The sequence below is a fragment of the Peromyscus leucopus genome, chromosome 19, assembly GCF_004664715.2.
Source record: "Peromyscus leucopus breed LL Stock chromosome 19, UCI_PerLeu_2.1, whole genome shotgun sequence".
In the NCBI taxonomy this organism is placed as follows: domain Eukaryota; kingdom Metazoa; phylum Chordata; class Mammalia; order Rodentia; family Cricetidae; genus Peromyscus; species Peromyscus leucopus.
The window spans coordinates 24,164,109-24,183,947 of NC_051079.1; the positions used below are offsets into that span (position 1 = coordinate 24,164,109).

The window sequence follows — 19,839 nt, forward strand, 5'->3', positions numbered from 1 at the left end:
CACACTGGGATTCCGCGCACGGCTGGGGAATCCACCAGGCCCCGCGTCCCGGGACGAGGTGTGTGCAGTTCCCACGGGGAACTGCATGCTGCCCACTCGGAGCCCCACGTCCTGGGACGGAGTGATGCTGCCCCTCCGGGCCCCGCGTCCCGGGATGGCGAGCATGCTGCCCGCTCCGGGCCCAGCGTCCCGGGATGGCGTGCGTGCTGCCCCCTCCGGGCCCCACGTCCCGGGATGGCGTGCATGCTGCCCCCTCCGAGCCCCGCGTCCCGGGATGGCGTGCGTGCTGCCCCCTCCGGTCCCCGCGTCCCGGGATGGCGTGCATGCTGCCCCCTCCGGGCCCCGCGTCCTGGGGGCCGGGGGCACGGCGCGGGCTCGGCGGCCCCCAGGCGGCGGAAGTGCCTCGGTCCCGCGCACCCCGCCCCCGCCCCGCCCCGCCCCCGCCCCGCCCCCCGCCTCTCCGCGCCATGTATGGCGCTTCCTTCCCGAGCCCTACAAGGAGTTTCCTTTCCTGTCACCGGCCCATACATGGCGCTTCCTTCCCGGCGCAGCTGGCAGGCTGCCCGCGGGCCGGAGCACGGCCTCCGAGAGCAGCCCGCGGCGCCGTGACCCTGCCAAGGAGGGGACCGCCAGACAGGCCGGCCTCCGGAGCCCCTCGGGACAGCGCCGCCTGCCACCCCTGTAAGGTCAGAGGCGCCCACCGTCGCCGGCCGTTTCATGCGCCCCCCTCTTCTCCCCCTCCCGCGCACGCAGCACCCCATCGCTGGACATCCTTTAGCAGCTCGCAGCCCTAAGCCGCCGCCACCCTCCGCCCTACCCCCCCCTACTCGCTCGGACGACTTGGTCTTTTAGGAGCATCTGGCTGCTTCCCGCTACTCCTCGCCTTTAATCGAATGCTTTCCTCACACCCCTGCGGTGGAGCGAAGGCTCCCAGGTCCCCCTAAGGTGGTTCAAGCTAATGGCCCGAGGGAAGCCGTTCCTGTGCTCATCCCACAGCTCGGCTGACCATGCACCCAGCAGCTCTACGCCCCTTGGTTCGTCCAGGCTGCAGTCTCGGTCTTCCTTGTTGTTGCATTCCTAGTTCCCACCCCACACAACGAGGCTATTTTGGAGTGAAAGTAAAGCAGGAAAGGACCCTCTTATCAGGCCTCGCAGCCCTCTTAGGTTTCCTGTGGCATTGGAGGCCCAGGAGCTCCAGAACCCTAGCAGAGTGATCCAATATAAGGGAAGATGGAGGAGGGGTGGGGCGGGGGGAGTAGCAACGGCTAGGCCAGGTGGACGGCTCCAGCAACAGTACCCACGGGGTGTCCCCCACCCCCCTCCGGAGTGGCCTCTCTTCCTCTGCCTGAAAGCTTTCATGCACTGTTGCAAGCCCCGACGAGCCCCTGCAGGCCCGGCTACAGCAGCTGCCGGACTTAAACCTGGGCCAGACACGCAGGTACCCTGAGGTGATCTGCACTAAGGAGAGGTCAGAGAGAAAGAGAGAGAGAGACAGGCACCACAGCCATTGAAGTCCAGGCTTAGTGCTGGGTGGAGACAAGCAAGCCTCTGGGTTGCCCAGTATCCATCTTGAGAGCCTTGCCGCCAGAGAGGGGGTTTCTAGTGCCAGGCAGCCTGTGGGCTGTTGTTGTGTTTATTTTTATATTACATTTTATTTATTTATTTGTGTGTTGTGTGTGTGTGTGTGTGTGTGTGTGTCTGTGTGTCTGTGCGCCACAGCACGCATGTGGAGATCAGGGGACAATGTGTAGGAGTCTGATCTACCATGGGTGTCCCAGGGTGCAAGCTCAGGTCATCGTGTCGGCAGCAGGTGCTTTCTGCAGAACTATCTTTTCGTCAGTGTTTCTTCCTCTGCCTCCTTCCAGACTTCCCTTTTCTGGTTTCGATCTAGAAGGGACTGATTTACAGGCTGCCAGTCTCCACCAGCTACCAAACACCCATGCCCTGTGGCTATAACTAAGGCCTTTCAGTTTCCCGTGTGTGCCGGGGTCTTGAGTGCCTGTGGATAGGGTGCTTGGAGAGGCTCTCCAAGGTCCAGGAGTTAGGTGCCCACATCCCTGTCCTGAGGTCCTCTTGCCTGGTTTCCCACCGCGGCTGCGGGCCCTGAGCATTGTCCTTAGCATGGCTACCGTCTCTAGGGGGAGATCCGGGAAGACCAGGCTTCCTGCGGTCCTTCCCGCCGTCCCCTCGCTACCTTTCGCCCTCTGCTGGCGGACGCCTCCCGGTCGCGGGCAGTGCAGGGTGTGGAGGCGGCGACTGCTGGTGAGGCTGAGAGATCCCGGGCTGGAAACCAGAGAGCTATTTATAACAGCCTGGTGGAGGGAGAACCAGTGTCGAAGGTGTTGAACTCCCCTAGGATGCTACAGGATTCGCGGGAACCCCATGCTTCTGCTTGGGCAGACCTCATTCTCGGTGAGGGAGCTGTGGGTCTCAGAAAACCCTACGAATTGGCAGCGGTCCCGAGTCGCCTATGAAAGCTCTGATGCCAACTTTTCGGTTCCTTTCGAGGGTTGGATATTTGATCTGGGTTGAGAAGGTGAACCTTTTTGAAGAAATAAAAAAGTCACGTGACGCTCGGTGTAACTGTCACCTGGGATTTCCAAGATCTTGTTTTGAGACAGGATCTGTGTGTGTGTGTGTGTGTGTGTGTGTGTGTGTGTGTGTGTGTGTTTCCGTCCAAAGCAATGGCTGTCCTGAAACTCACTATGTAGACCAGTCTGGCCTCTGGAATCCCCAGAGATCCAGCTGTCTCAGCCTCCCAAGTGCTGAGATTAAAGGCATGCGCCACCACACCGGGCTCGTGCATTTTTTTAAAAAAAGATTTATTTATTATATATACACTGTTCTGTCTGCACACCAGAAGAGGGCACCAGATCTCATTACAGATGGTTGTGAGCCACCATGTGGTTGCTGGGAATTGAACTCAGGACCTCTGGAAGAAGAGCTAGGGCTCTTAACCTCTGAGCCATCTCTCCAGCCCCGTATTATTTTGTTTATTTATTTTTTAACCTCAACCAACTCTCCACAGGAGAGAAAGAGGGGAAAAAAAAAGCCACCCACTGCTAATAGTACCAACCTCTCCCTACCTCAGCTGGATTGGATGCCTTTTTCTTTCTTTCTGAAGCAACATTGGAGTTTATTAGGATATTTTAGAGATTTAAAATTACATGTATTTTGTGTGTGTGTGTGTGGTGGGTGGGGAATCTGACAGTGTACATATGGATCCCTCTTGGGAGTTCCACCTTCTACCATGTGGGTCCCAGGGATTAAATTTAGATAGATAATCAGGCTTGGTGGCTAGTGCTTTTAAACCATTCAGCCATGTCCACAACCTTTAGTAAGAAATTTTTAATATACCTAATTTTTTCATGTGTATGAGCGTTGGCCTGCATGTATGTATGTGCACCGTGCATGTGCCTGGTGTCACTGGAGGTCAGATGGGGTGCTGGAGTCTCCAGAATTGGCGTTATGGACAGTTGTAAGCCACCCATGTGGGTACAGAAAACCAAATCCTGGTTAAGAGCAGTAAGAGCTTTGAACTGCTGAGCCATCTCTCCAGCCCCCCCCCCCACAGATTTTAAAGAACATTTTATTGTTTTTAAATTCCGTGTATATGTGTGTCTGTGTGTGGGTGTATGAACATGTGAATGCAGGTGCCTGCAGAATCCAGAAGAGAGTGTCAGATCCCCTGGAGCTGGAGACATAGATGTGTGAGTTCTGGGAACGGAACTTGGGTCCCTGCAAGAGCAGCATGTGCTCTGTAACTGCCAAGCCTCCTTCCAGCTTTTATTAGAGATTTGTAATCACTGGGGTTGGGAGGAAGGAGGGTCCCGGGAAGAAAGTCTGGTGCTTTTGTCTGCCTCGCCCCATGGACTCCTCTGCCCAGGGTCTTGCTTCTGTCATTTGTCTGGGTTTTGCTTCTAGAGCAGGCGTTGTAATCGACGTGTCTGCCGAGGTGACTCTGGTCCGGCTGTCACATGAATAAATGGAATAGATGGCTGCCAGCACTGTTTGTGGTTCATGCATACTTCATCATCATGCTGGCTTACGGTTTGGACAGCAGCTTGGGGTGTTTCCATCTTTCCCCCAGAGCTGTGACAAGTCCTGGCATCTGGCTGGCTTCTCAGTCCTGTTCAGCCCTGACAGAACACAACACCACAAAGGACAGTCCGGCTAGCTGGGAACTCCACAGTGTAGACCAGGCTAGCTTTAAACTTGGAGCCATCCTCGTGCCTCTTTTTCTCCCACCCTGCACCCCTGGGATCAAAGCCATTGTCTTTCCCACGCTAGGCAGCCATTCTGCAATGGAACCATATTCCAGCACTTCCATATCTGGCGCACTTCTGTATCTTAAAAAATTTTTTTTTTTTTTAGTTGGTTGTGGTGGCACACATCTTTAATCCTAGGACTTGGGAGGCAGAGGCAGGTGGATCTCTGTGAGTTAGAGGTCAGCCTGGTCTACCAAGCAAGTTTCAGGACAGCTAGGGCTACACAGAGAAACCCTGCCTTGAAAAAACAAACAAAAAGGGTTTATTTTTAATTATGTGCATATGCATGTGATGGGTGTGTGCACTGGCATGCAGGTGCTCTGAGAGGCCAGAAGAGGGTGTCAGACCCCCTGGAGCTGGCTGGGGTTGCAGGCAGCTTTGAGCCTGGGTCCTGGAAACTGAACTGGGGTCATCTAAGAGCAGTATACACTCTGCTCTTCCATGTGCTCCGAGTCTTCTCCAATACCACACTCACAGGCTCTGTATGTATCCTCTCCTTGGGTATGAAGTAGCTTTGGAGCTTCCTGATAATGGTCCAGCCTCTTTCTCCAAACTGCATTGTGCACCTAAGGACCTTTTGAAAAAGAGGTTTGCATTTATCACCTCCCTGCTTAAAGTACCTCAGCAGTTTTTCTTCAAATGAGTTGTAGTCTTAGCCCCACTTTCCCACTCAGCCGGATCTGTTCCCTGGCTTGCTTCTTCTCTCTGGCTTGCTCCTCTCTCTGTCTCTCTCTCTCTCTCTCCCCCCCCACCTCCCTCTCTCTTCCTTTTGCAGTAAGTAGGGTCTCACATAGCTCAGGCAATCCTCAGATTTGCTCTGTATCTGAAACTGACCCTCCTTCCACTTCCCACATGCTAGGAGGACAGAGGTGCATCCCAGGGCTCATCTGCCCGGTTTCTCCAGGTTCACCCTTTGTTACACTCCCCCAGCTCAAAAGATTCTATTCACATCGGCCTCCTCAATGAGTTGTTCCGGACTCGGGATCAGGCGCTTTTGTTCTGCTAGTTCAGGAAGCGTCCAGAGATTGTTCCCACGATCTGATTGTTCACACTTGGTCTCTCTGTCAGGGCACGATTGATTTCACACATGGTCTCTTGTCACGATTAGGATGTCACATCAGTTGGAGTGATTCACTAGTCCAAAAGTCTAGGGTTGTCTCTTTTGTTCATGAAATATTCCTGGAGCTGGCCCTTTGCTTGTCTAGAGTGTGTGAGAAACAACTTAGTGTATTTAATAAAACCTTATTTCAAACTTGAGCCTGAGAGAAAGGCTAAGTAACATGTTCAAAGTCACCAAGCCTTTAAGTGGCATGCCACTGTTATCCTGGACAGCTGACTCCAATGTCCACCCCACATCTGTTAAGTTCTTCTTGAAAGTAAAGCCTCAGAGAAGGGGCTGGGCCTCACGTTCGATCCCCAGCACCCACACACATGGCCACTCAGAACTGTCCGTGACTCCACCAGTCCCAGGGGATCCAGTGTCCTTTTTGACCTGTGGTGCACAGACATTAATGCAGGTAAATACCCATTCATTGAAAAAAAAAAAAACTTTTAAAAAAAGAATGAAAGAAAAGAAAAACCAGAGAAGAGGGGAGGGGAAGACGGTATCAGGGAAGAAAGCCAAGGAGCTGTTCTCTGTGATCACGAAATGCAGAGTTGAGATTAAGAAAGATCAGACTTCATCAGGGAAGACATTTGAATGGCTGATAAGCATATGAAAAGATGCTCCCCGCTATTAGTTATCAGAAAATGCAAATCAAAACCATAGTAACAACAGCAATGAACAATCTGAAAAAGAAATTAAGAAAACAATTCAATTTTCAACCATGAAGAAATACCCAGGAATAAATTTAACTCAGGTTAGAAAGATTTATACAATGGAAATTATAAACCATTGCTGAAAGAAAGAAAAATCTAAGTAGAAAATCATTCTGTGTTCTTGGGTTGCAGGACTCTCTCTCTCTCTCTTTCTTTCTTTTTAAAGGCAGGGTTTCTCAGTGTAGCCTTGGCTGTCCTGGAACTCACTGTATAGACCAGTCTGGCCTCGAACTCACAGAGATCCGCCTGCCTGTGCCTCCCGAGTGCTGGGATTAAAGGTGCGCAACACCATCACCTGGCAAGTTTTTGTTGTTGTTTTGTTTTGTTTTTAGTGAAAAATGAACAAAGGACAGGAACACAGTCCTGCACAAATGGCCGACAGTCACAGGAATATGTGTTTGAATAAGATTCGTTAAGGACATACAAATGAAAACCACGGTGAGTTTCTGCTTCCCACCCACTAAGGAGTGAGAACAAAGAAGTCAGACTAGCTGGGCAGTGGTGGCTCACACCTTTAGTCCCAGCAATGGGGAGACAGAGGCAGGCGGATCTGAGTTCGAGGCCAGCCTGATCTACAGAGTGAGTTCCAGGACAGCCAGTTACATAGAGAGACCCTGTCTCGAAAAACAAAACAAAACACCCCAACAACAACAAAAGAAGCAGGCTAGAAGGCTGGCAGGGCGGTGGAGAGAGAGCTCAGAGCGCTTTGCCCACTGCTGGGAATGTAAAATAGCCAACTGATAACGGCTCTGTGAAGGCTGGTCGAGGTGTTAAACATTCTGTACAGTGGTGCATGCTGGGACCCACGCATTCAGGAGGCTGAGACAGGAGGATTATCACCAACCTGGGCCTTGCCTTGTCCTCTTCTTTCCAAAAACAAAAACACCAACAAAGAAGGAAACAAAATCCAGAAAAACAAATAAACAAAACCCAAGCTATACTATGTAACCCAAGATATACTATGTAACCCAGTGATTCTGTTCCGAAATGTGGGCCTGACTGGTGGTGTGAATGAGACAGGCTCCCACAAGCTCATGTGTTTGAAGGGTTGGGCCCCAGCTGGTGGAACTGTTTTGGAAGGATTAGGAGTATGGCCTTGTTAGAGGAGGTGCTTTAGGAGGAGGTGCATTACCGGGGTAAGCTTTGAGGTTCCACAAGCCCCATTTCATTCCCAATGTGCTGTTTCCTGGTTGTGGATGAAGATGTGAGCTCTCAGCAGCTGCTTCAGCACCACAGCAGCTTGCTCGCTGCCATGCTCCCCACTGTGATGGATGGACACCATCCCTCTGGAACTGTAAGCCCCAAATAAACCCTTACTTCTACAAGTTGCCTTGGTCATGGTATTTTGTCACAGCAGTAGAAAGGTACCTAAGACACCGAGAAGCCAGAACAGCCTGTGTGTGTACACATGCGCACACGTCAGATGTTGTCTATCTTTTTTTTGCATGTGTGTGGATGCAGGTGCATGTGTCTGTGCTTTCCGGTGGATGCCTAAGGTTGGCCTGTCTAGTGTCTTCCTGCATCGCTCCCCACCTGGGATATTGAGACAAGGCTCTCACTGAGCTGGGAGCTCACCGTTTTGGCTACTAGCCAGCATGCTCTGGGCATCCCTGTCTCCTCCATCTCGGACTTGCTAGGATTTCAGGTGGGCTGCCATCCTCCCCCATCCTTTATACGGACTCTAGGGATTGGAACTCCATTCTTCACCCTTACATGGCAGGTGCTTTTCCTGCTGAGCCTCTTTCTGTTTTGTTGATTTCTGAGACAGTTTCTCTGTGTAGCCCTGGCTGTCCTAGAATTTCCTCTGTAGCCCAGGCTGGCCTCAAACTCACAGAGATCTCCCTCCCGAGTGTCCATGCCTTTTTGTTTTTTCGAAGTTACAGAAGTTTGTCTGGTTGTCACGTGGTTAAAATGGAACCCGGGTCCTCTGGAGGAGCAGCCAGTGCGTTTAACTGCTGAGCTCTCTCCAGCTCCTCACTTGGTTTTTTGAAACAAGATCTCTCACTGACCTGGAGCTTACCAAGTAGTCTAGCCTGGCTGCTGGCTGGTCACAGACCCCAGGGGTTCGCTCTGCTTCCCCGGCCCTAGTTTACAAGGTACGCCACCATGCCCAGCTCCCTGTGGTTCTGGGGTTCAAACTCAGATCCTCATTCTTGCAGGGCAAGCATTTTATCAACTGAGCCATCTTCCAGCCGCTCGAAAGTTACCCAAAGACATAGATGAATGCCAACGGTGACATTCCTCACCATAGCTAAAAACTAGGAGTGACCCAGATCCAGAGGAAGCAGTGACTGTGATTCCATACAATGGTGTGCTGCTGCTTTGTGGTTTTTACTTGTAACACTTCCACGCCAAGTATGTGGGGTCTCTTCCCACACCAACCAATTCTCCATCTCCTCAGACACGGACTGGGTGTCCAACAGTTCAGCTCAATTTTGACAGCTGAAGTTAGTGCGGACGCCATAGTTCGGTCCTCACAGGTGTGGTGGCACATGAGCCTGCAGCCCCTGAAGACTAGGGCAGGACGGTCCCAGGCCAGCCTTGGCTATGTTGTGAGTTCCAGGCTACCTTGGGATATAGTATAAGACCACGCCAAGCTAGGCCATGATGGTGCACGACTTTAATCCCAGCACTCGGGAGGCAGAGGCAGGTGGAATTCTGTGAGTTGGAGGCCAGCCTGGTCTACAGAGTGAGGTCCAGGACAGCCAGGGCTACACAGAGAAACCCTGTCTCAAAAAACAAAAGACCATGCCTATGGAAAAAAAAGAATAGGCATAGCAGTGTACACTATGGGACTCTGGCAGAGGCAGACAGATCTCTGAGTTCAAAGCCAACCTGATCTATATAGCAAGTTCCAGGCCATCTGGGGCTACATAGTGAAACTGTCTCAGAAAATGAAGTCAGTGAGACTTTTATCGTCTCCTATTTTAGGAGTGGTTTAAGGGAGTCTTCCTCTATGTAAACTATACCTTAATAAAGTTAACACAAAGGAGAAATGATGAGTATAGAGTATCAGTATCCTGCCATTTGAGTAACTTGTTTTTGAATCAAGGCAGGACCGACTCATCTCTCTTCAAACTCACAGTTCATCTCTGCAGCTGCCCCCTGTTCACGTGTAGGGCTAGAACTCCAAATGAGGAGGGGGCTGCTCTGGATCCTCCATACCCCTTAACACTCCCCACTCTTCATCATTAACTGCTGCTTTTTGCTTCCGGACAATAACCACTAAGGACAGAGACGGGGTCTCCTGCTCTTCATTACCCACTCACCACTGCGCCTCAGCATCTTGCACGGGGTGCAGTGTGTAGGAAATGCCTGTGAATGCTTGCTGAGTGAGAGAGTAAGAGGTTAGCCATGTCTAAGCATGGGGGGGGGGTAGTGAGGTGTGTATGTAGACAGCAGGCTGGAGGAGTTGGGTCTCTGAGGCCCTTTGCTCAGGCACCAGGCTAGAATTAACATGTTGCCTCCCTTCCAAATCAGATTTGAAGGGGATGGGGAGCAAATCTAAGGGCCACCTGAGCTACAAAGTTGAAGTGGGGCGAGGGAGGGTTCAGAGGCCCGAGCATACGCTGAGGATCAACTCCGGGCCTCACACATGCATGGTAAAACTCTCTCTCCATCGAGCTACTGTTATCCCGGCCAGTACAACAGTCTCAACTATGTGAGGGACGCTTGCTTTCTTCCCCAGCTGCAGTCCTGTCGTCTAGAGCCTGCCCTGCATGCCCTCCAAGTGCTCTTTTCATCCCCATCACCCCCTCCCCAAGCCCGGGAACTCGTTCAGTTTGGACAGCCATGGAACAGGCTTGTGTCCTGGCATCGAGTCCTGGTTTCGTTCTTTTCGAGTTCTCCTTTGCCACCAGAGAGAAGAGTGTCTCCTTTGCCTCCCCCTCACCAAGTCCTTGCTCCTTCTTGCTTGGAACCTATTTCCGAAGCTGCTGCTTGCTCTCTTTCCCTAGCCTCCCTTAGGAATGAACCCTCTAGCTTTCCTTTTGAGTGGTGTTGGAGAGCCAAGCAGAAAGAACTAGGTACAGCCATGGAGGGTATCTCAGCAGCGTGGCAGAGGGTGCTGGAAGCCTGGGGCAGGAGAAGCAACTGAGTCATCCACTCAAGCCAACCCTGACTCATAGGGAAGTGACTTCAGAACACTTTCCTAACTACCTGGATGTTGGCCTCCCTTCCCCTCCCAGCCTTCTTTGGCTGACAGCCATTCACCTGCCTCCTCTTATAATCTGTTCTTCCATCCATAACATCGGAGAGAACAGGATTTAGGTGAAGAACAAGGTCACCTATTTGCTGAGACCAAGACTTTGGAGTTGTTGGACATTTATGGTGTTGCTCTCTGGTCTTCAGCCACCTTTTCTTGGTTGTGAAGGGAACAGGAGAAGATCCAAGGTTCTTGAGTGCTAAAGTTATGATTCTCAAAGATAGAACCAGGCACGGTGACACGTGCCTGTAATCCAGCCCTTGGGAGATGGAGGCAGGAGGATCACTGCGAGTTTGTGTCTGGCCTGGGCTACATTGTAAACTCTGTCTCAAAAATGAAAGTATTGGCGGACTGGAGAGATGGCTCAGCAGTTAAGAGCACCCTGTTGCTCTTGTAGAGGACCTGGATTCCGTTTCCAGCACCCACATCCAGTTACATGGGTGGTGGGAATTGAACCCAGGTCCTCTGGAAGAGATTCCAGTGCTCTTACTGAGCTACCTCTCCCATCCCCAAACACTGTTTTTGAAAAGTGACAGTATTAGGTTACTGCAGCGAGGAGGGAACCCCTGTAGACGAAGAACAGACTGTCTCGAGCTTGAACTCCACATCCTCAGGTAGCTGTGCTTCCTCACCACCTGCTGCTCGTCTCACATCAAAGGCCTCCTATTGGTCCTTGGTTTTTGAGACAGGGTTTCTCTCTGCAAACCAGGCTGGCCTTGAACTCAGAGAGATCCGCCTGCCTCTGCCTCCCGAGTGCTGGGATTGAAGGTGTGCGCCACCGCTGCCCCGCTGTGTTCTTTCGGCTGCTTCACCTCCCTCAGGTCAAAGCCCGAGACTATCCCCAGAGCCCTGGAGAGCAGCTCCTCATCTTCTCTTTCCTAGGCAACTCCTGGGCCTCAGACCCAGGGTGACCGACTCAGTGGGACTGACTTGAGTCAAACCCAAACTGTGAGTCCAAAGCAAACTTGCACATAAACCAGTTTGAGTCCCTTCTGAACCAGTTAGCACTCCAACACCTGCCCTATCAGGGATGTTCACGGTGTCCCTGAATGATTCGTTACATGATGCTGCTGTGGCTTGGTTTGAGATGGGGTGTGGAGGTTGGTCTGGGACTCCTGGTAATCCCACTGCCTCAGTCTCCTGAGTGCTGGGATCACAGGTGTGTGCCCAGTGATGTTCTTTTTCCTCCAAGTTTCTGAAATTTCAAAGATGTCCTTAATAAGCCTCACCTATTTTAAACTTCAACTTATACTTAAAACAACCCTAACAAAACCACAGTAATTATAAAGCTATGATTTAACCGTGGTGGTTTTCTCAGTAGTTCATATCTCAGTGTTAAGTGTCCTATCAATGATATAATTTGAAGAGCAGGGGCAGGGGGCAGGCAGGAGAGCTCAGTGTGACGGAGATGGAGAGAACAACCACCTACAGGCTGTCCTGATTTCCTCAGATGCTGTGGCATACACCTCTAAAAAAAATGTAAATAAAAATGTGGTAAAATTGAAAAACAAAACCTAGGTGGGGGCAAATTTGGCAAAATGCATGTACCTGCCACCCTTGTGTGGCCAGCTACTTGTGATGCTGAGAAAGAGGGGCAAGAATGGTCACTTGAAGTAGGGGTGGAGGGGCCCGACTTTAATCTCAGCACTCGGAGGAAGAGGCAGGAGGATCGTTGTGTGTCTAAGGTCAGCCTGGTCTACAGAGTGAGTTCCAGGACAGGCAGGGCTATGCAGAGATCCTGTCTCAAAAAACAAAAACAGTAGGGCTGGAGAGATGGCTCAGAGGTCTTGAGTTCAATTCCCAGCAACCACATGGTAGCTCACAACTATAATAGAATCTGATGCCCTCTTCTGGTGTGCAGGTATATATGCAGACAGAGCATTCACACATAAAATATAAATAAAATTTAAAAAACAAAAAATAAAAACAGCAACTACAGCCAGGCGGTGGTGGTGCACGGCCTTTAATCCCAGTACTCTGGAGGCAAAGGAAGGCGGATCTCTGAGTTCGAGGCCAGCATGGTCTACAAAGTGAGTTCCAGGATAGGCTCCAAAGCTACACAGAGAAACCTTGTCTCGAAAAAACAAAACAAAATCCCAGCAACTACAACAACAATTACTTGAGACTGAAGAGTTTGTGGCAATGAAGGGTAGGTTAGCAAGACCTTCTTTGCTTCAAAAGGGATGTGGTGGGTGGGAGATAACAATGTAGCTCAGTGGTAGAGTACACACTTAGCCTATAGGTCAGTGCTCAATCTCAGAACTGGTATTAAATAATACAAGACCAAGGACAAACACTACCATTCGAAAAATCCTGTTTATTCTTCCATGAAGACCCTGGACAAATCGCTTCCTATCCCTTGAGACTGGATCCTTATGTAACCAAGGCTGGCATTGAACAGTGTAGGATGACCTTGATCTTCCTGCCTCATTTCCCAAGTGTTAGAATTTTAATGTGCCTCACCAAGGGCTGGCTGAGGATGCTGGAGAACTTCTAGGAGTCCCCTTCAGAAAGGTCATGGGACCCCCTTATTCATCCTCAACTGTGTTGGGGGATAAGCTGGCTAGCCCGTTGAAATGTGTGTTGTGGAAAGAGGTAATAGGTACTTCCAGACACAACTCAGGCAGGCGGTCACCTTGGAAAGCATGCCAGTGGTTGGGTGGAGCATGCCCACTGAACCTGACTTGCCCCAACAACTTTCTTTTCTTCTTAATGCAAGAATGGCCTGCATTTCATGGCTTTGGAAACAAATAGACCTGAGTCCTAGATTGCCATGTAATAACTTGGGCAGATAGGACTCTCCTCCATTTGGTCAACTGCCCTATTTATCCAGATCTCCCCCCCACCAAGGGTTTTTCAGTGTACCTACCCTTGGCTGTCCTCGAACTCACAGAGATCTGCCTGCCTCTGCTTCCTGAGCGCTGGGATTAAAGGTGTGTGCATCACCACCTCCCCACGTTTTCTCTAGATTTTAAGGACAAAGCAAGCTGTCCCAGACATCTGCTGATGCTGGGTCAGAAATCTGCCTTTTTAGAGGAAGTTTCATCCGCAGTAGTGTAGCACCACCTTGTGGTCACCAGCAGAAAGTCACTCTAGACACTTGCATGGGATGGAGGTTAGAAGCCAAGGAACCTTGATAGCAAGTCTCATCATAGGCCCAGTCAGTTCCAGGTACAGTACTATGCACTTCACAGACCTTCATGAAATTCTTAGTCTGTAAGACAGGGTCTTTGCAGGTAAGAAGGCCGGCCTGGAAAACTCACCATGCTCCTGCATCCAGAGTGCTAACGTTACAGGCGTAACATCACATGTTGGCCAGGTCCAGGGGTCGAACCCAGTCTTCCCGTATATTGGACAAACACTGCACTAAACTACACCCCCAGTCCTTTGTTTGGATTTCATTAGTTTGTCCAGGCTGACTTTGATTTGCCCAAGCCTCCCAAGTAGCAGGGATTACAGGCAATTACTAATACCAAGCTGGTTCCTAGTTGAGCGCTGGTAAGGCTAAGCCTGCCAAGTTCTGGGATTCCTGGAGATGGCTCTACCCTCCAGGGTAGTTCATGAGCTAGGACGTACACTTATAGAGCACCATGGAGATGGCTGTCTGCACGGGCCTCTAGTTCTCATTCGGCCTCACCTCACCTGGGGGCATCCAAACAGCTGCAAGACAAGAAAGGGTCCTGTCTCACAAGCTCTAATGCCATGTTTCCATACCCCCTGGCCAGTCAGCTCCTCATCCCCTGAGGTACAGTCCCATCAGGGTGGGTCTTGGCAGATGCAAATTCCAACTGGCACTCACTCAAGTTGGCTGCAGGGAGGACGCTGGCATGAGTCTGAAATTCCACCTTGGCATTCAGCCCTCAGTCTAGTGGGCCTGTCTGGGAGTGGTGTGGTGTGGGAATGGAGCCGGAGAACAAAAGATGGTAAGCGCCCAGACAGGAGAGTGCGCAGCTTACACATCCTGTACTTCCAACAGCTTGACTTTAATTAAGACTACACCGAGGCATGCTGTAGGAGAGATGCCACCTTTGCTGTGCTGCATTGCATGCCTGCCTCTTGGCAGAGAAGACTGGTTTAATCCGAGTACCTTCTGGGCTGCACAAGAAAAGCACCGGAAAGGCCTGATGGGTAAGAAAAAGCACAGCTGCTGTTGGTCAGTTTTCTCTACACTGGAAATAGCAAACCACACACAAGCCACACACAACAGGGCTAAAGCACTCAAAGAACCTCTAGGTTTCTAAACCTTTAAGGAGAAGAAAGAAATGTTAATTATTGAGCCAAGATCTGACCTAGAACTGAGAGATCACCTGCTGGGATTAAATGTATGTGCCAGCCACACCACACCACACACTTACTTTACCTTGCTCTTCTAGTCCGAAACAAGGGGTAAGGCCAGAAAAAGGAAAATGCCAGGCTAGTTTCTGCTCTGATACTATGAGGGTTTTGCCTGCCTGCATCTGTGTGCACCTGTGTGCACCGGGTGCCAGTGGAGGTCAGAAGGTACTGGATCCCCTAAGACTGGAGTTCCAGCCATTGTGAGCCACCACGTGGGTGCTGGGAACTGAACCCACGCACTTGCATATGGCCAGTGCCCCGTCCCTCCCATTTTCCAAGACAGGGTTTCCCTGTGTAGCCCTGGCTCTCCTGTGCTGGGATTCGAGGCACGCGACACTGCCTGGCTTGCAGTCAGCCCCTCAACTGCTGAGATAACTCTGCAGCCCCCTGGACCAGTTATTCTTCCATTCATCTTTTGAGACAGAATCTTGCTATGAAGCCAAGACTAGCCTCAAACTTGTGACCTTCCCACCTCTGCCTCTAGTTTATGTACCACCACACTGGACTAGGAGCGCTTTTATAGGACTCAAAGGGCAAGTGGACGACATAAGGTTGACTTAGGAATTGAGACTGGGATAAAATTGTGATTTCATCACCGAAAAGCTGCTCAAGAACCCTTCTTACCTGTTCGAAGGTGGCACCACCTGTCCCTATGGAGTACAGGTAGGTTTGAAATATCTTAAACATAAATCCAAAGCCAAACACACGCAAATTTCCTTCCGGCATTACCCTGGCTTGCAACCCCAGCCATCCTTCGCACAGACAGACACAGTGGGTAACTCTAAGGCTGAACAGGCATTAGGAACGGCTAATCTGACAAACAGGAGCAGTCAGTCTCTGGAGTCCAGACTTTTCTAGGAACATTCCTAAAAAATCTCAAGCACACGAAATATATTCTTAAATATGGTTTAATACTCTTCTCCATTTCTGTACATCACAACACCGAGATTCTGCTCTTAGGGTCTCTCTGCAGAGGCTAGCGAGTGCAGGCTACGGTTTCCCCTCACTTATGTGTGTTTGTATGCGTAAGTGTAACACATATCGGTATATATTGATACACACATCAATATATAATGCAATATATATCACCAAGGAGAACACATTGATTAAAGAAATACAAAAATTTGGCATCATTTCCAAACTTAAATAGTAAAAATAAAAACTACAAAAGGAGCTGCATACCCTAAATGTATCATGTGAAACAACAAGCATATTCAAAAATGTAAATTTACATCCAATTTCTCTGGTCTTGTCATATCACATTAGACCCATTTACAATGGCAAAACCCTAAGGTACTGCTGGGAAGAGTGTGTTTGCTCCTGGGTGTTCTGCAAACGAACAGCAGAGCCCAAAGCAAAAGCCTGTTCTGGTGAAGCCTCCCGTGTTGGTGAACACCAAAGAATCGACTCTTCTCACCGGGGGTTGAGACATCAGGTTACACGACAGACAGTCATTTGGACCTCAGAGGACAGTGTGAGAACCAGAAGCTTTACACTGCAGACATACTCCCTCCATTCAAGTGAAACAGGATTATTGGAACGATAGGCAGGTCTGTAACCTGGGAACAAGGAGCTGGTTCAGACCAATAAAGCTACAAGTGACTGAGTCAAGTCAGTGAAGAACAGCAGTCAGGCACTAAAGTGTTAAAAGTACCCAATTTGATACCCAATGCACCCCGCCATCCTGGAGAGTATGGGTGGTGCCAATCGACTTGAGAAACCTTTGGTCCTAGAAGTCCACTTGGCACACTCCCCACTGCTCCACTGGGCACGTCCTACACTCCGTTTGCTGTTGCACCTTGAGCACACCACGACCTTGTACTTCAACTGGGTTCAAATCCAACGTACAGCCCAGCTGCGAAGCATAAGCTTCAGGTTTTGGCCGACTTTTGGATCTAACATGGTTTAATCCATGGCGCCAGAAGCCGTGTCCCGTCCCCCCCACCCCTGCCCTCCCCACCCTCCTCCCACACTTTCTCATCTGAGAGGGGCTTCTAAGTCCCACTTTTGAAAAAGATGCTCCAGCCCCACCAGGGGTTTGAGAAACATGCACAGTCATACATGTCTTGTCTGTCGTTCCTGTGAAAAATCTTGCAGTTCATTTGAAAGAAAAAAAAAATCAAAACATTCACATAATCTCATGCCATCCAACACAAGGAAACACGACCACCTCCCTTTATCGAGAATAGATCCAAGCAAATCACCCTTGACTTTTTTTGGTTCCACTAAAATTGCATGTTTTATTTCTCCCGACCCCAGCAATAGCACAGAGGCCCCACCGTGTCCTCCCCAACTGGTTTCTAGTAGGCTGAGATCACAGGAGCCTCATTAACGTCAGGGACACCAAGGGCTCCCAAAGGCTTGGCACAGATGTGCCCCCCAACAGATGGAAGTCAGGAGTGCACTGCCCCGTGTCTCAGCACTCAGCCTGACTTTGCATCACCCTGCACCTGTGAAACAGTCTGGGAGTGGAAAGTGAGGGAGTGAGGCCGAAGTGGCCTCCTGTCAGCTCACCCTTTCAACATTAAACAGAGACCAAGAGAGAAACAGTTCCAATATTTCACCACATATATTTCTGCTTGTGCAGTCTAGTCTGAGAATGCCATGTAAATGGGTCACTGCGAAATGCAGCAATCGAGTTATTCTCCGATCAAAATAAGAACAAACCAGTATGATCTCACTTCTACTAACTTTTGAAGGTTTACAGCAGTTAAAGTATTTTTGCTTCTATGTATGAAGGTTAAAAAAATCATTTTTTTTTTCATAAAATACAAGAGCAACCAATTTTACCATCAAGTAAAAGTAAAAAGTGGGATTCTTTTTTCAATTAGTCCGGAGTGGCATTTAGGAACTTAGTTGTAGGCTGCTGCGCTGACACCATGACAAACCAAAGTGTAGGGTTGGGTCTGCTTTTGTTTCGCTTTGCTTTTCAGTATCCAATGCTCACGGATTAAGTTCTGGAAATGTTCCAATTGTAAGGCAGGGATCTGTTTGGACTCCACCACGGGTATGCTCCTTGGGTTGAATGCTGGAGGGTGAGGCACATGTTGCCGGACCCATGTCGACTACCTAGTAGTCATCAAGGTCAAAAAATTCATCGTCTCCTCCTTGGTATTCCATTCCCTGGAAATCTACTCGGTACCGCAAGATACCTGGAGAAGCAAAGCAGAGTGAGTAACCTGGGTTCTTGAAGCAGGAAGGGATTGTTCTTCCAAGAGAAGCTCATCCTCTTCCAGAATTACAAAATGGTAACGATCAGCTGCAGGCATAGTGACTCAGAAATATAAACCTCAGTACTCAGGAGGTCAAGGCACCAGGATTGCCCAGCTGGAGGCCAATTTGGGCGTACAGTGAGTCAAAGGTCAGCCCCCCACTCCAAAAACCACAATGGGGAGGGGAGAGATGGAGTAGAGAATAAAAATAGTGCCTGTGCTAAGCGCCTGATGACCCTTCCATTTCTGGAACCCACATGATGTAAAGAGAATAGACTCCCAGTTATCCTCTGACACAAAGCTAAACTCCCTCAAACAAAACACAAGGCCCAGCAAGATGTTTCTGCAGGTAAAGGCACTTGCTGCACAACCAGACTCCCATGGTAGAACCACCCCTGCAAGCTGTCTGACCGCCATGTGCATGCCATGGCACTCAAATATATATACAGCATGTGTGACTGAAGGCCAGAAGAGAGCACCAGATCTCATTACAGATGGTTGTGAGCCACCATGTGGTTGCTGGGAATTGAACTCAGGACCTCTGGAAGAGCAGCGAGTGCTCTTAACCGCTGAGCCATATCTCTCCAGCCCCACCATGGCACTCTTGTGCCAACAAAGAAACACACAAAACAACAAAATCCCAGAGATTAAATATGACTGAAATACATTATGTACATGCATTTAAAAAAAAAATCGGTGTAGTGGCACATGCTTTAGTCCCATTCATTAGTCCCAGCACTCAGGAAACAGAGGCAGGATCTGAGTGGATCTGAGTCCAAGCCAGCCCAGTCTACAAAGTAAGTTCCAGGACAGCCAGAGCTATACAGAGAAACCCTGTCTTGAAAAACCAAAACAAACAAACACCACACACACATATACACACACAAAAAAAAACCCCTCAGGAGATCATTATTACACATAAATACATGCTAATAAAAACTATGACGATAAGCAAAGTGGTTCAAACTAAGGAATGTGCTCCACCTGCTGCTGGCCACACCTCTTCCAAGCAGAGTGATCATATGCCACCCTGAAGTAAGTTACTTCAGGCCCTGGTAAGAAACCCTGTGTGGAGTTGGCTACTCACCTCCAATTCCACCAAATCCTTTCACAAACTGTGATCCTTCTTGTGACTTATCTGTGACAATTTCTAGTGTAGCTCCGAATTTTTTATAGTTGTTAGCAAACCATTCCAAGAGGGGCATGCTCTCAATCAGTTCATGTTCCTGTCCAGTCTACAGGGCAGTCACGACAGAAACACCGGGATTAGAATACAAACTGCAGCCTCACCCTCTCAATGCCCCTGCCCATCCTTACTCATCCTCCTAACATTTGGAGCACTAGAAATGTAGGATCCTAAATACATCCTGGTTCTTGGGGAGAGAAACTGATTATTTCAGTATTTGCCCTCAAGCTGCAGCCTCAGCAACAAAACGTCAAAGCATACTTAGTTGTCAACTTATGATTCCTATTGTTGATTCCACAAAGTAGGTTGTTGTACTTTCTCTCCATTCAACAGCCCAGAAGACACAGAGCAACTCAAAAAAAGAGAAAGGAAAAAAGAAAAAAGAAAAAGTACACCACATGTGCCTGGTGCCCATGAACTGGAGTTCCAAACAGCTGTGAGCTGCCATGATGATGATGATGACGTCACTGTGAGATGGCCTCTGGAAGGACAAGTGCCCTCAGCTGTTGAGCCATCTCTTCAGCCCACTTTTGAAAAGACAGCATTCAGGGTTGTACGTATTTGGTCTATACACGCCATAAGGAGACAAACTGCTGGAGTCAGTCCTCAGGCAGCATGTGCCTTTTCCTCAGCGGCCCTTCAGAACTGAAGGCAGCTACCATTACAACTGTCTTGTTTTGGAAGGCAGTGTTCATTATAAATCACGAGATGCATTTAAACCGGGCTAAGTACATAGGAAAAGCTGGTAAAATGCTAATAAAGCAACATTGGTCTCACAGGGCCAGACAATGCAAATCTATGTTATTTCAAGGATAA

At 49.5% G+C, this 19,839-nt stretch overlaps 1 protein-coding gene and 1 long non-coding RNA gene across 3 annotated transcripts in view; one reads left to right on the top strand and one right to left on the bottom strand.

The window, feature by feature from the left end:
- The first annotated feature begins 525 nt into the window (after positions 1 to 525).
- LOC114705109 lies at positions 526 to 19,392 on the top strand. 2 transcript variants are annotated; one of them, XR_005089489.1, is made up of 3 exons: positions 526 to 686; positions 14,267 to 14,418; positions 19,357 to 19,392. It is a non-coding gene; the product is annotated as an uncharacterized LOC114705109 (long non-coding RNA). The 2 variants fall into 2 exon arrangements; XR_003736351.2 differs by lacking the exon at positions 526 to 686 and having other exon boundaries at positions 13,142 to 14,418.
- Positions 15,518 to 19,839, bottom strand: part of Etf1 (eukaryotic translation termination factor 1) — a 32,901-nt gene continuing 28,579 nt past the window's right edge. Inside the window, exons 10-11 of the mRNA XM_028886786.2 lie at positions 18,925 to 19,072; positions 15,518 to 17,777 (exon numbers count right to left, since the gene is read on the bottom strand). Coding sequence (XP_028742619.1) covers positions 17,695 to 17,777; positions 18,925 to 19,072 — 231 coding nt within the window. The 3' untranslated portion in view covers positions 15,518 to 17,694. The remainder of the gene's footprint in view (positions 17,778 to 18,924; positions 19,073 to 19,839) is intronic.